This window comes from Muntiacus reevesi, chromosome 3 (genome assembly GCF_963930625.1).
Source record: "Muntiacus reevesi chromosome 3, mMunRee1.1, whole genome shotgun sequence".
NCBI lineage: Eukaryota > Metazoa > Chordata > Mammalia > Artiodactyla > Cervidae > Muntiacus > Muntiacus reevesi.
The window spans coordinates 264,917,708-264,931,942 of record NC_089251.1 but is presented as its reverse complement, the minus strand read 5'-3'; the positions used below and the strand labels follow the sequence as shown (position 1 = coordinate 264,931,942).

The 14,235-nt window shown below is 58.6% G+C and overlaps 1 protein-coding gene across 1 annotated transcript in view; it reads left to right on the top strand.

Moving 5' to 3' along the window:
• Window positions 1–8,551: 8,551 nt before the first annotated feature.
• The window catches only part of HS6ST1 (heparan sulfate 6-O-sulfotransferase 1), a 39,883-nt gene continuing 34,199 nt past the window's right edge, over window positions 8,552–14,235 (top strand). The window contains exon 1 of the mRNA XM_065931990.1: window positions 8,552–9,381. Within this exon, the coding sequence (XP_065788062.1) occupies window positions 8,855–9,381 (527 nt within the window). The 5' untranslated portion in view covers window positions 8,552–8,854. The remainder of the gene's footprint in view (window positions 9,382–14,235) is intronic.

The window sequence follows — 14,235 nt, the reverse complement described above, 5'->3', positions numbered from 1 at the left end:
GACCTCCCCCCGACTCTCCTCCTGGTGCCGCCTAGCTCACCTGTGACTTCAGCGGCATCACCAGTCTTCCGGGTGCAGGATAGGCCCATGTAGGCTCCTTATGCTCCCAGTCTCGGGGCAGGAAATGCCCAGGTCCCTTCCTCCATCACATGAGGTCTCTGTGCAGCCCTGCCCCTGTGCTGTCCTCCAGTCCCAGGTCTCACACTAGCTTCCCCTCCCCTTCCGCCTTCCAGAATTCCCCTTAGGTGGTTTCCTCTAGTTTCCAGGGTTTGTAGCTGTACTTAGCAGGAAGCAGTAGGAAGAAACAGTCCAGATCAGAAGCTGAAGCATTGCTTTTGATTTCTCCATCTGCTCCAATCTGCTTGACAGCTCCATGCCAGGGTTACAGCAGAGAACACCTGATTTAGCCCCATCCGGTCATTCTAGTCTGAGCCAATCATTGTTAAGTCTTTATTTTAATTTTTAGCTCTTGTTTTTGAAAAGTAGAAATTCACACGGAAAGAGAGAGCATAGTATAACGAACGTGCACCTGCTCATCAGTCAGCAACATCTACAGATAGCAGCCCACACCCATCATGTTTCAGAGGCACCCCCTCTCCACAGAAGCATCTTCCAGCATTTAAAAGCAAATTCCATAAGTCATTCAAATTGTATCTCTCATCATACTGTGACCCTCAAACCCTCCCTTTGGACAACCTGATCTCTATTTGCATGGCTCAAGTTAATTCTTTCAGAATTCTGAATTCTTAGGAGTCTAGGAGGGCCCAGAGCAAGAGAGCACATGAGATGCACAGGAAGTGGGCTAGCTCCTGGAGTGGATCTGGCCACTGTCCTGCAAGGGAAGGCTGTGGAGCACCCTACATGCATGGTCATCGGCCTTGCTGCAGCCCCAGACTGCCTGTCACCAAAATAGCCTGGCCCCAGTTGGCCCATGGGAAGCCACCCTACTCTGGGATACAGTCAAGTTCAATATCCCTAGAAGGGGCACCAGAAGCTTCTGGGCCCCCTCTCAGCCACAAAGAAACCAAAGGCTCCTTGGGAAAACCAATTCTACCTGTTGGGGCCTGCCACTATCGACATGGGCTGCCTTGCAGAGCAGACTACCCGACCGAGCACCTCCGAGGAGACGGGGCCCCTTACAGACACCTCGGTATTCACAAACACCTACTTCATCTTGAAATGTTAAAGATAAAAGATTTAGAACATCTGTGTCTCTCAGTGAAGTTTGCCTTTTAAGCCAACTTGTTTGTTGTTTAGTCACTAAGTCGTGTCCTACTCTCTTGCGACCCCAAGGATTGTAGCCGGCCAGGCCGCTCTGTCCTTGGGATTTCCCAGGCAAGAATACTGGAGTGGGTTGCCATTTCCTTCTCCATCAAGCCAACTGGCCAGGTGCAAAGTCAGAAAGCCTCATTTTGGAGTTCTGATGCCCAAACTGCCCAAGACAAGAGGATGCCTCCAGCAAAAGAGAGCAATGTCAGGACCACAGGATGCAAATGAGATGGGTGTATTAACATATTCAAAACATCTCATTCCCATGAGGACATGATGGAGGCTGTGTGAGGGAAACAAGAGCCCGGAGGTGGAACACAGAAGTCCCAAACCTGCCAAGCCAGGGAGAGCTGGGTCAGCCCACGGGGAGGGGAAGGCTGGACCCCAACCCAGAACCGAGTTCTTGAATTCTCCCAGGGCTGGCAGCCCAGAAGTGGGAAAGTGACAGGACCCTTAGCCACAGTTCTCAGCAGGAAGGGAACAGTGCAACCTTGGCCAAGTACTTACACTGGTTCAGCCTCAACTTTCCCATCTGTAATGGGACCCTCTCTGCCAGGGTACAATGATGCCCATAGGGCAGCTGAGAGAACTGAATAAGATAATGTCCAGAGGAAGCACATGAGAGGAGCTGGTGGTCTGTATTCAATGGAGTGTTTACCTGGATCTTTACCCCTTGATGTATGTTAGTTCACTTATTCCTTACAACAATCCTATGAAGTAATCTAGGCTCAGAGAGGTTAAGAAACCTGCCTGGGTCATACAGTTGGTTGGACAGAGCCGAGAAGTGAACATAGCACTCTGATTCTAGAAGCCCCACTTTATATGGCAGAGGTGGAGACCCTCCTCCTTGGGATCCCAGCCCAGGGGGTCTCAAGGGACCAGCCTGAGGAAGGAAGGAGTGTCCCAAGTCTTGGTCACCCAAAAGCCAAAAGTCCCACGAGGAGGCTCTTACCCAGCCCCAGGGCAGCCAGGGTGTGCAGGCAGCCCCCTACCCCGGGCATCCTCATCTGACGGGCAGCCTCTCCCTGTCTTGCAGAGAAAGCCCTCGGTTCTCTGCCTGCCTCCTCCTCTAGCTGGACTGCTGGCCTTGGCCTGGCCTCCCCGAATCTCACTTTCCTCACCTGTAGAGATGGGGGCAACAGCCAGACTTGCCTGAAAAGTTGCCATGTGTGCTGACGGATTCCATGAGAAGCTGCCTAAGGGGCTGGTTGGGCTGGTTCTGGGCACAGAAGCAGGCTGACCACCTGGGGCCAGCAGGTCTGTGCTGTGTTTGACAGGCTCTGCTGCCTGCTTGAGCCAGAAGCAGACCCCTCTCCTGACCACCCGCTGCATGCAGCCACCGCCAGGCCTTGTCCACAGCCCAGGCCTCAGCCATGCGGGTGTCCCAGTTCACCCCACCCACAATGGGGGGTGCCCCCTAGCAGCCACAGAGTTGAAGGTGATGCTGTGGCCAGGGAAGAGTGTCCTCATCCCTCTTGTGGTGCCCAGAGGGTTGTCACCTGCCTCCTCCTAGACACTCAGAACCCCTCGGCCAGGGCCCAGTTAGGCCCGGGTCACAAAACACCCCTCTGTAGAGGAAGGGGTTAAAGAAGGGAAGAGAGAAAAATGAATGGCAAGAACATTCCCATCTGGAGAGACAGGTGGTCACTGCAGAGCAGGGAGCAGGCACTGTGGCCAGTCAGGTCCCAGCTGCTGGCTCTGGGGAACAGAGGGGCCATGCCTCCCAGGGTCCAGTCTCCAGGACAGGCCAGCCCCCTCCCCACAGGCCACTGGGGCAGGCCGCCCACACGAGCAGCAGCGCAGGGACCCTCTCTGCCACCCTGTCCTCTCCATAAAGATGCCGGCATCCCCACTTCTGTGTTCGCACCCCAGCTCAAAGCCCCACTAACGGCCCTGGACCTGTCAGGGAGAGAAGCTGCCATTAGAAAAACCAACCAAATGTCACACCAACTTGAATCTATCAGGAGGGTGAATGTTAAATAACTGCCTAAAGTAACAGAAGAATCTGTTAAAAAGGAAGGACAGCTGAGGCAGAAGTGGGAAACACACCCCCACGAGGCCCCCAGAAGTCGGTGGAGGGGCACACGCTAAGTGAGAGGTGACCGGCTGTGCTGGGGACAGAGACGCGAGCTGGTTAGGAGCCTCGCATGGAGGGGAGGATGCTGACCACACCCCCTAGCTTTGTGAGGCATTGGGGGGGAGCTGGAGAGACCCTCCCTCACCCACCACCCCGTGCCCTGGCCCCCGTGTCCTGGGGGCTCCCCCCATCTGTTCCATGTTGCCCTCAAAAGGGCCGCTGTCCCCCCAGGAGATAGTCACTGCCCTTCCAGGTGGCTCCCCCGACACCAGCTAGGCCAGGGCCCCTTCTGGGCAGAAAAAAATCATATGAATCTGGAATGAGGTCCCATTTGGAGCTGGACACACCAACAGACACTTCTCACCTCTCTCTTCCTTTGCCCTGGAATTTCCAAAGGTCTGTCCCTCTGTGAGAAGTTTCCACATAGAAGAAAGGGGACAGTGCCCTGAGGATAACCTGGTGCCCATCTACGCCTCCCCAAGGTGGCTGGACCTGACCCTGACTGCTTCAGGCACTGCCCGGCCAACACCCTGAGGCAGGCAGAGGAAGGCCCACCCAGCCCGTCCTGTGGACCCGCTGGGAAGGGAGACTCAGAAATGGGTCTAGGCCGGGTGGGTCTCTGCCGCCCCGCGGCCCCCATCAGTCCCCTCTGCACAGCAGGGACCAGGCAGAGGAGCAGGCCACGCTCCCAGGTGTGAGCTGCCAGCAGCCCTGACCCCGGCAGGAGCTGCGGGAGAGTCACTCACACCCATCTCCCCCCGGGCCACAGCTAGTTCACAAACTTCAGCTTTCAGAGGCACGGAGAGGATGTGGACTAAATCATTTTCATCTCAGAACAGTATTTGCAGAGTCCTGCTTGTCAGGGTCTGCTCTGTCCTCCAGACACTGGCCACTGAGCGCTCAGGACACAGAGAGTGTGCTCTCGGCGCCCCTCCCCCAGAACTGACAGGCCCCGAGGCTTCCAAAGTGCAGGCAGAGGTGGGGACTGCCCTTCAACCCCTAACCCTGGCTTGGGATAAAAGGAAGCGGGTACTGCGCAGAACCTGCAGTGCCAGCCAGCCCTGGACAAGGGGACAGCCCTGCGGTGTAAGGGGCAGGTGAGAAGGCTCCTGGAGGAGGAGGCCTTAGACAGGCAGCTAGGACTCCCCAGACGGGTGGAGAGGTTAGATGGCGCCAAGACTGGAGGCAAGCAGAGCGGGGACCCCTGCAGAGAGAGGCCTCCATAGACGGGAGGCTAAACCAGAGTGGCCGTGAGTCGCCCAACTCAGCCCCCTGGGGCCCCCACCCACCCAGGTCCCACTGGGGTCAGGACAGGCGTCTCACGTCCCCCCAGGAGGTGCCAATCGCAGCTACGCCGATTCCACCGCGATCCAGGGTCGGCTTTAAAAGTTTGCCCCCAGACAAACCCCTCTCTCTCTCCGCCACTCCGTGGGAAGTGCGGCCATCCCCGGAGAAGGGTCTGAGGACAGAGGCGGGTTGCCTTCCTCCACTCCAGAAACAACAATAGGCGACCGGCCGAAACAGAAGGAGGGAATCAAGTGTGGAAAATCCCCCAGTCCCGCAATGTCAATGCTGGGCACACGGCGGGCAGGCGGCCGGGCGGCCGCGGTGCTGCCCCCACGCGCCCTTCGGTGGAACTACAAGCCCGGGAGAGAGGGGCGCCGTAGATTGATCTCCTGGTTCTCAGACTCTGAGGACGGACGGCAGCGAGGGAGGGAAAGCTTGCGTTTGGATTCCTAAGGCTATTTTAGGCTCAAAGGAAATTACATTTTATTCCTAAAGGCTGAATCGTCTCACTTCTTGCATTTCCCCAAAGCAGACGTACAGTGACTTGTTTTTATTTGATCATCACATTCTACCATTAGCCATGTTCTTTCCCCTTTCTTCCACATTAAGTCAGAAATCATACATTAAAGACTTTATGAAGTGAATATTCAGAGGACAAAGAAAGTCACGGACAGGAGGGCGGTGACTGCTTTTCCCTGAACTCTGAAAATACTCAAGGCTGGACGCTGCCTCCAGCAAGCTATCAGCCCTCCTTATACTCATACCCGATCTTAGAACGATGGGGAGTCTTGGCTACCAAGCTGATCAAGGTGGAGACAAAGGAAGCAGGGTGAGGAGGCTCCACTGAGCGCCAGGCGCCTGGTGATGCCGTGCGCTCGCAAGAAACGCACACTGGCCTTCGGCGTACCTGTTTCTGCCAGTTTGTCAGGGGATGACAGTGAATGTTGATGAGGCTTAGGCTGGGGAGAGGGAAAGTCTGGATTCCATCCCTTCCTGAAGGTCCATGGAGTCACTGAAGCAACTTGACTCCGCTCGTGGCTCCTCTGACTCAACTCTGAGATGGAGAAACTCACCTACAGCCATGGGATCTCATAATGTGTGTGCAGCACTTAAAGGGGATAACTAAGTAAAATCCTATGGGTGTCTAGGAAGAGTTTCTTCCCCGCTAAGAGAATTTCTATAAGGAAAGTGCTTCTAAACTAAATATGGGGTTCCCTATGGCCATTCTGGCAGAAACAAGCTGGATTAAGCAGCTTCCCTGTTGTTTAATCACTAAGTCATGTCTGACTCTTTGTAACTCCATGCGCTGTAGCCCGCCAGGCTCCTCTGTCCATGGGATTTCCCAGGCAAGAATACTGGAGTGGGTTGCCATTTCCTTCTCTAGAGGATCTTCCTGACCCAGGGATCAAACTCATGTCTCCTGCTTGGCAGGCAGACTCTTTACCACTGAGCCACCAGCGAGGCCCCCAGCTTCCCTGGGGGAGCTGCTAATCCGTGGTCAGACAGCTCTGGGCAGAGCGACCACCCACTGGGGACCCTGTACTGGGACTCTCTACCCTCTCTGGGCCTCAGTTTCTCCATTGGAACAATCAGATTGTCACAAGATGAGGCCACAAGCCAAGCACAGATGGTTTGGGTGGCCTCTCGGTAACAGTCCAGGTTTCTTGTGAACATTCTGGACCACGTTCCCATGTGGCATCAGAGATCATCACGAGGAGCTGAGGAGTGGTCCTTCCGGACCTCTCTCTGCACCCCACTCCAGCCTTGGCCCCTGATCTCAGGAGCTGAGTGGAGTGCAGGGGTGAGTAAGGGCCAGACAGGCCAGGATCAGAATCCCAGCACTGCTGACTTCACAAGAAAGGAGCTCAGTCAGGCCTGGGGGACATCTGGGGTCTCCAGAGGGGCCTAGACACCAGGGCTGAGGGGGCGGGGTGCCTGAGGGGGAGGCTTTTGCTCAGGTTTTGTTCACCCTGCTCTCATAGATCAGGAAGAGAGACCACCGGCCACCCACATGACCTTGGCCAACATCTTCGCCTCTCGGACCTGTTTCCTCTTCTGTAAAATGTGTGTCATGGTCTCTGCAGACTTGCTGATGGGATCAGAAAAGACACATCTACAGTGACGGTAGCTGGTAGTTCTGGATAAAGAGCAGCCTTAATCACTGTTCACCACATGACAGAGTGTTGGCATCTGGGGAAGGACACTGTTGGGCTGACCAGGGCAGATCTGCCCTCCAGCTCTGGACTGCCACCTCCAGGATTCTGCAGGAAGACTCCTTGGGCCTCAGGCCAAAAGGGGGTCACATGACTGCAGACAGGCAGGTGGCTCCAGGTTCACCACTGTGCCAGCCTCCACTCCTGGCAAGAATGAATCCTCACTGGAGAAGTCTGACTAGTCCACCCACAGGGCTCCGGGACCAGATAGTTTTAAAGTAGCCACAGAGGGGGCAGGGATTTTGAGGCCCTAGGTCACCCTGGGGACTGGCCACCCCACCACACTCCCAGTGGGCCCTAGGTCACCCTGTATTATATTCAGGGTGCTGCATCAGAGTAGATGTGCCTTCAGTACTTCTGAAAATAGCATGCTCCCCTCTTAGTTAGATTTTGGGGTGCCGGTGGTTGGTTTTCCAGTTCTCTGGGTTGGCTTCCAGAAAGGATTTCTGGTGTGATTTTATATTTTAATATTTCCAACAGTTTAGTTGAAATATGATTGACACAATAAACCCTCACAAACCCTCTTCAGGACCCACATCACAGAAACCAGGGAAGGCCCTGGCAGAGGTTAATGCGGACATTTGAACCCAGGCCTGACAGCCGGAATCGCTCAGAGACCACTGGACCTGAGTCCAGACACTGGCACCGGCCCTCAGCGAGGCAAGGGCAGAGATTCTCAGCAGGTCATTTCACAACCTGGCCCACCTCCTGTTCCATGGAGACGCCAGAGCGTCTGAGACCAGTCAGGACCAGGCTGTGTGGTTCCGGGACAAGAGCAGGGTGTGTGGCTCGGGGCCCAAGCTGGAAGGCGTGGGGGCAGGCTGGGCTAACCGGGACACAGGCCCGCGGTGGCGGTGGGGCACCACCACGGACTGGAAAGGCCCAGGGCCGCCAGACCCTCTGACCCATGGACCAAAGCCAGAAGTTGAAATGTTTTTGTGGACGCTCACAGTTTTAAATATTGGCTCAACTTTTTATAACTTTCTCATTGAGATTATAATTAAACTAGGAGGAAAAAAATGCACGTTGGCTAAAGAACGAAAGATTGCATAAGGCTGGCCTGAAGTCTTCCGCGGACACTTCAGCATCTCTCCGCGAGGGGCTCCGGGTCAAGGTCCCAAAGCCAGGGTGCTGGGGATAGAGGAGGAAGGTCGACTGCCGTCGTGAACCCCAGGCTCCCCGCCCCCCACCTTCCCTTTTTCCTTAGCGACCCGCGCCCCGCCCCACCGCCCCCAGATCCCACCAAGTCCATCCAGCCCTCGACCCCTCGCGTCTGGAACTTCAGAGCGCCCGGCTTGCAAAGTCAAGGCGTTCCCTCCCGTGAAGCGAGAAGGGGGACCCAGTCCCCAAAGGAACCCGTCGCCGCGAGCCCCAGCCCCCCCACCCCGCCACCCCAGAAGGGCCATCTGCGCCCCGCTACACGTTTCTCCAGTCACTCCCCACGCCTCTGCGGACATCGACCCGTTCCCAGTCCTCGCTACCCGCCTCGGAGGGGCCTCGATAAGGCCAGAGACCCGCGTCGGAGCTCCGAGTCCGACCCTTGCAGCCCCGGGTCTCTGGGGGCGGGGCCGAGGATCAACTCGGGCGGCGACGGCAAGCGGCGCTGCGGGGGCGGGCCGGGGGCGGGCCTGGGCGGGGCGGCGGCGGACTGCGGAGACGCGGCGGCGCGCGGGGCGGCGCAGAGCGTTCTGGCCGAGGCGCGGAGCGGAGCAGAGGGGCTGGCGTAGGGCGGGCGTGGGGCCGCAGGGGGCGCGAGCCGGGGCAGGGCCGGAGCGGAGCCGGAGCCCAGCCGGAGTCGGGCCGGAGGGCGGGGGCCGGACGGAGAGCAGCCATGGCGCCGCGAAGGGCCGGGGCGCGCGCCGCTGCGGGCGGCCTGGGCGCCGAGTAGCCGGGCCGGGCCGGAGCGCGGGCGGCGGCGGCGGCGGCGGCGGCGGCAGAGCAGCTGCGCCCGCGCCCCCCGCCCTCCAGGCCCCGCGCCCCGCGCCCGGGCCGCTGGCGATGGTGACACATGCGGCGGCGGCGCGCCGGCGGCAGGACCATGGTTGAGCGCGCCAGCAAGTTCGTGCTGGTGGTGGCGGGCTCGGCGTGCTTCATGTTCATCCTCTACCAGTACGCGAGCCCGGGCTTGAGCCTGGGCGCGCCCGGCGGCCGCGCGCCGCCAGACGACCTGGATCTCTTCCCCACGCCCGACCCGCACTACGAGAAGAAGTACTACTTCCCGGTGCGCGAGCTGGAGCGCTCGCTGCACTTCGACATGAAGGGCGACGACGTGATCGTCTTCCTGCACATCCAGAAAACGGGCGGCACCACCTTTGGCCGCCACCTCGTGCAGAACGTGCGCCTAGAGGTGCCCTGCGACTGCCGGCCAGGCCAGAAGAAGTGCACCTGCTACCGGCCCAACCGCCGCGAGACCTGGCTGTTCTCCCGTTTCTCCACGGGCTGGAGCTGTGGGCTGCACGCCGACTGGACCGAGCTCACTAACTGCGTGCCCGGCGTGCTGGACCGCCGCGACCCTGCCACGCTGCGCACGCCCAGGTGAGCGCCCACCGAAGGGCCGGGGCGGCGGGATGCCGGCTCGCGGCCGCTCCCCCGAGCCAGGCCCCCGCCAGGCGGTCCTGGGCCCGCCCTTCGCTCCCTGCCCTCCACTCCTGCCCTCGCGGGGCTGCCACTCGCTGCAGCCTTCTGGACCGCCTCCTTACCGCAGGGCGCCCGAGTCCGCAGTCGGTCTGCCGCGGCCTGCTGTGGTCCCCGCGCCCGAATGCCCCCTCTCACCTCGTGTTCGGCACCTCTTTACTTTTCCCGACCAGCCGCCGGGCCGCGCGGCGTCTGGGCTTCCCGGGGTCACCGCCCCCTGCCCACGGGCTGTCTCCTGTCATGCCTCAGCTCTGCGTCCAGGCTGGCCTGTGTCGTCGGGCGGGATAGCAGGTTTCTGTGCGCGTGTAGCCCACCTGGCTTCCCCGCGCGGCTCTCGCGCCGAACTCGAAAGTGAGAGGAGTGAGGGGCCTCTTACCCTGCACCTGCGGGGGGCCCCCCGGCCCGCCAGCCTACCTTGAGAGGGCTGGGGAGGGGGCTGGCTCTGCCGAGCCCAAGTGTGCAGGTAGAACAAAGGCCCGAGTGTCACCTGGGGCTGGAGGCGGGGAGGAAGCAGTGCTGCCCTAACTAGGGGCCAGCTCGCTCTGAAAGAGGAGCAGAAGCAGGCCAAGAGCAGGCTGGGGGGAGCTGAGCTGGCTGGAGGCACCTGGGCACCCAGACACCTTCCCTGAGCGATTGGGGACACAGGGCTGTCCTGTAGCAGGGACAGCTTTCAGGGGAAGGACATTTTAGTCAGAAACACCCTCCCTCCCCATGGTGCAGGGTTTCCAAGTGTTAAAGTTGGGTCTCTTTTTCTCCGGTTTGTGTTCATGCCTTGTGGGGCCTTCTCCTTAGGACGTTTAGGCTGGGAAGGGCCAGACGGGAGGTCTTCTTGCCTGCCTTTTGTTTATGTGCATTAAGATTGTGTTCATGGGAAGGCTGGGCTTCGGGAGCTGTGTGACCTGAGTAGGTTGTTATCGGCATTCCTGAGTTGAAGGGGCAAGCTCTTGGGTGTGTTTGGAAGATGAAGGTTTGGTATCTGGCCAGCTCTGGATTCCCTGCTCGACTCTTCGTCCTTCTCCTATAGTGTTTCCTAGACTGTCAGAGTTGGGGGGAAGGGAAGGGGTCTTCCCACTTTCCCTTGGCTGTCCCCACACCAACAGCAGCTCTCAGCTTGAGAAGTGTCCTGCTGGGTCATTTAAGGCTATGTCAGTTAACTGGTCAGCCTGTCTGGGGTCCTTAAAGCACTGATGCCTGCCCAGCACTTGGTCTGATCTGTAAAGGTGCACTTTCCTGTTCTTGTACCACCTCCTTGCCCCCCTCTGCTACCCAGGGTCCAGCCCCTCTGTGCTAGATTGAGGCGAGCACAGGGGCTTGCAGCTACCTGCCCATCCATCGTTCTGTTCACCAGGACCATCGGCCCCCAGAACTGGACACTGAGCAGCCCAAATAGGCCTGGGTAGGCACCTCTCACCCTGGAGAAGGGAATGGCTACTCACTCCAGTATTTTTGCCTGGACAATTCCATGGACAGAAGAGCCTGGTGGGCTATATTCCGTGAGGTCACAGAGTCTGACATGACTGAGCGATTAACACACACACACACAGGCACCTCTCTGCCTGTAGCAGTGACGGTGGGAGTCAGAAGGGTCCCATCTGCCAGAAGGAATTAGCTATGGGGAGCCCTGGAGGGCAGAGTGTGCTGGCCTCCCTTTGGGCCCTGTCGAGAGGCTTGAGTCGAGCTTGTGCAGCAGACGTATCCCTCGGCCCTAGTTTGCCACCAGGACGCTTTCCTATAGCCCCGTCTTCTGAGGCTGATGTTCTCTGTGGGTCATCAGGATGAAGGGCCCCAGGTCTCTCTTCTCCAGAGCCTGTCCACCAGAGCAACAGGCCCAGCAACCCCACAGACAGGAGTAGGGGAAGTGGAGAAGCCAACTGGAGTCTCCAGGTGCTGCAGGAGGGACGGATGCCCGGCGCCCGGCGCCCCCTCCTCAGGTGGACGTGAGGAGCAGGGATGGAAGACTCCGTGCACGGTTGGCCTGCCGCCCGCCACACTGGGAAGTTGCTGAGCTCAGCAGCTTCCGGCCGCCGTGGAGGAGGGCTTTCCAGGGTCCGTGCGCCCGCCCTCTGCTGTCTGCTCCAGGAGTGGGCCGTGCCTCCAGGCCGGGGACGGAGCCTTGCCGGCATTCTTTGTCACTCTCTCCCACCTCTCCCTTCAGTTCTGGTCCAGGCGCTAGGTAGATGGCTTTCTTAAGAAGCTTCCTGGAGAAGCCAGGGAGATCTCTGCTTTGTGTGTTTCCAAGCCAGCTCCCCCGGTCTGGGGCTGGGCCCAGAGTGCTCGGGGGTCAGGGTGCGGCTCCCTCATCTGCCCAGGGACCCAGCACCCAGAAGGGCGGTGGCAGTGCCCAGTCTTCAAGGGGTGCCTTGGTGTTGAGTGGTGCCTGGTTTCAGGAGGCTCAGCTGCCACCCTCACCTCCTTCCTGCCCTCCCAACAGCCTGTGCTTGGAATGACCACCTGACTGGTGGCCTGAGGAATGACAGGGCACTTTGGGGTCTGGCCCTGTGCAAGAGCCCTTTTTCCTCCTCTAGTCCCTAGAGCCAAGCACTTTGCACTGGGTCCGGTGGGAGGGTTAGGGGCGGGTGGAGGGTGGCCAGAGGTCTCATTGCTGTGAGGTGTGCTTCTAGAAGCTCTCCCCAAGCCTCTCCCAGTTCCTGGTGCCAGGGCCTGCAGTGCAGGGAAGTGAGGGTTTTCACAGCTCCCACGCCTCGTTGCCTGGGTGCCTCTGAGCCGGACATGCGTCGAGGTGACAAATGGAGATGGATGGGATTCCAGCACTTCGCTGGAGTATGGTTTGGCACGTCCAGCATCTGTGAGTGCTTCCTGACTTGGCAGAGAGGGACAGGTGTGGGTACAAAGCATTGGCAGCTCCCTCTTTGGTCTTGTGTCCATGGTGGGAGGTGCCACACCTGCTGGTATCTGCCAGGAGTGTTTGTAAGGCCCCCAGGGAGGACTGGCCTCAGAGAGGTGTTGCTGTCCATGGCAGCAGGCTGGTGGCTAAGCGCCGCCAAAGCCCACTTCGGTTAGAGCGTCTCAGCACCCCTGGCTCCCATGTCGCCTTGTAGGGTCAGGACGGTGCTCCTAAGGGCCAGAATGACTCCAGTTCCTCTTCCAGAGGAGATGGAAGAGGAGCCACGGTCAGGATCCTGCCTGAGTAGCCCTGGACATGTCCCTAAAATTGGGTAGGTTTCATTTGGAGCCACAGAGGGCATTTGGGACCCAAGTGTGGCTTCTGGGCCACCTTCACAGGGTCCTTTCTGCAGTAGGATGCACCCCCTCCCCGGGAGCCCCTGGTTGAGCTCCCCCCACCCTCAGTGCTCCCCATCAGTGCTGTGCTTCCGGGCAGGAAGGAGGCGTCTCGGCGTCAGTGCCTCAGCCTCGCTGTGCCACCCACACTGCCTCCACCGTCCCAGAGCCCTCTCTGGGTTCAGAGATCTGCTGGTGCCGGCAGCTGAATCTGCTGCCCTCTGCCCAGCACACCCTCCTCCCTGCCACTGTTCTGCTGGCCCCGCCTCCCCCTCCAGCCTCAGTTCTGCTGCCCCTTCCTCCAGGAAGCCTTCCCTGGCTGCGCCGTTGTTGCCTTAGGTGCCCTTGGCCACTCTCCATCTGCCATGCTGGCATGTCCATGGCATTTTGACACCGGCCGGAGGCCAGATCGGTGCTGCCCAATCTGACAAGAAGAAAGTTCACCACCTGGTCCTGCAGCCTCTCCGGGAGCTGCATTCAGCCTGCCCTTCCCCCATGTGTCCTCTGGTGAGTCAAGTTCGAGGAGTCAGCCTTGAGTGCACTGCTGTTCCCGGAGAACCTCTGGCCCCAAACAGGCTAGCTGGGGGCATTTCTGTGGCACCTGACAGTCCGCAGCTTGCCTTCGCAATCATAGTCTTAGTGCACTCAAACAACAAAGTCTGCATCTGCCTGCAGGGGGGCAGTTGTCACCCAGAGCACGTGGCAGGGACTGGTGAGCAGGGCCTGGCCCCCCGAGGGAATCACCCAGACTGGTCTTGGGTTGAGACAAAAGGAATCTAAGGTCAAGAAACTCAGAGCTAGATTTTCCTCGGGAAAAAAAAGAAACCTCTTCTTTTTAAGCAAATGTACAAGACAAACTTTTAAATGACTTTCTGGCAATCATTTTACATAGTGCCCAGCTTGCGAAGTCGTCAGGCTCTACAACTCCTATTGTCACTGAAGAACCGTAGAGCATGTAGGACAGGATTTTCTGTTCTCCCAGCTACTTCCCTTACAAAATCCTGAGCAGTGCAGAGTGGGCTGGGCACAGGGTGGGGGGCTTATTTGCGCCCCCGTCAGAGAACCGTCCCAGTGGGCACAACCCTGGGGCCCCGGGACTGGTGAAGCCCCTGGTCTTTGTGGAGTCAGGGTTTCTTTCTTGGTGGCAGGACTGAGAAGTTTGCTGTTGCCCTTGGGGAGTGGCAGGCCATCGGTTGGAGCCTGGTCTCGTCATCCTTAGCTTCCCTGTTGGCTCAGACAGTTAAAAGTCTGCCTGCAATGCAGGAGACCCTACGTCAGGAAGATCCCCTGGATAAGGAAATGGCAACCCACTCCAGTATTCTTGCCTGGAAAATCCCACATTCTCTCATTTTTTGTTCTTTTTATAAAGTAATGATTATGGTAGACAATCAAGAGGAAAGTATAAAAAGGAAAATGACTATTATCTTTGCATGTGTGTGTGCTGTCATGTCCGACTCTTTGCGACCCCATGGACTATAGCCTGCCAGGCTGCTCTGCCCATATAATATTCCAGGC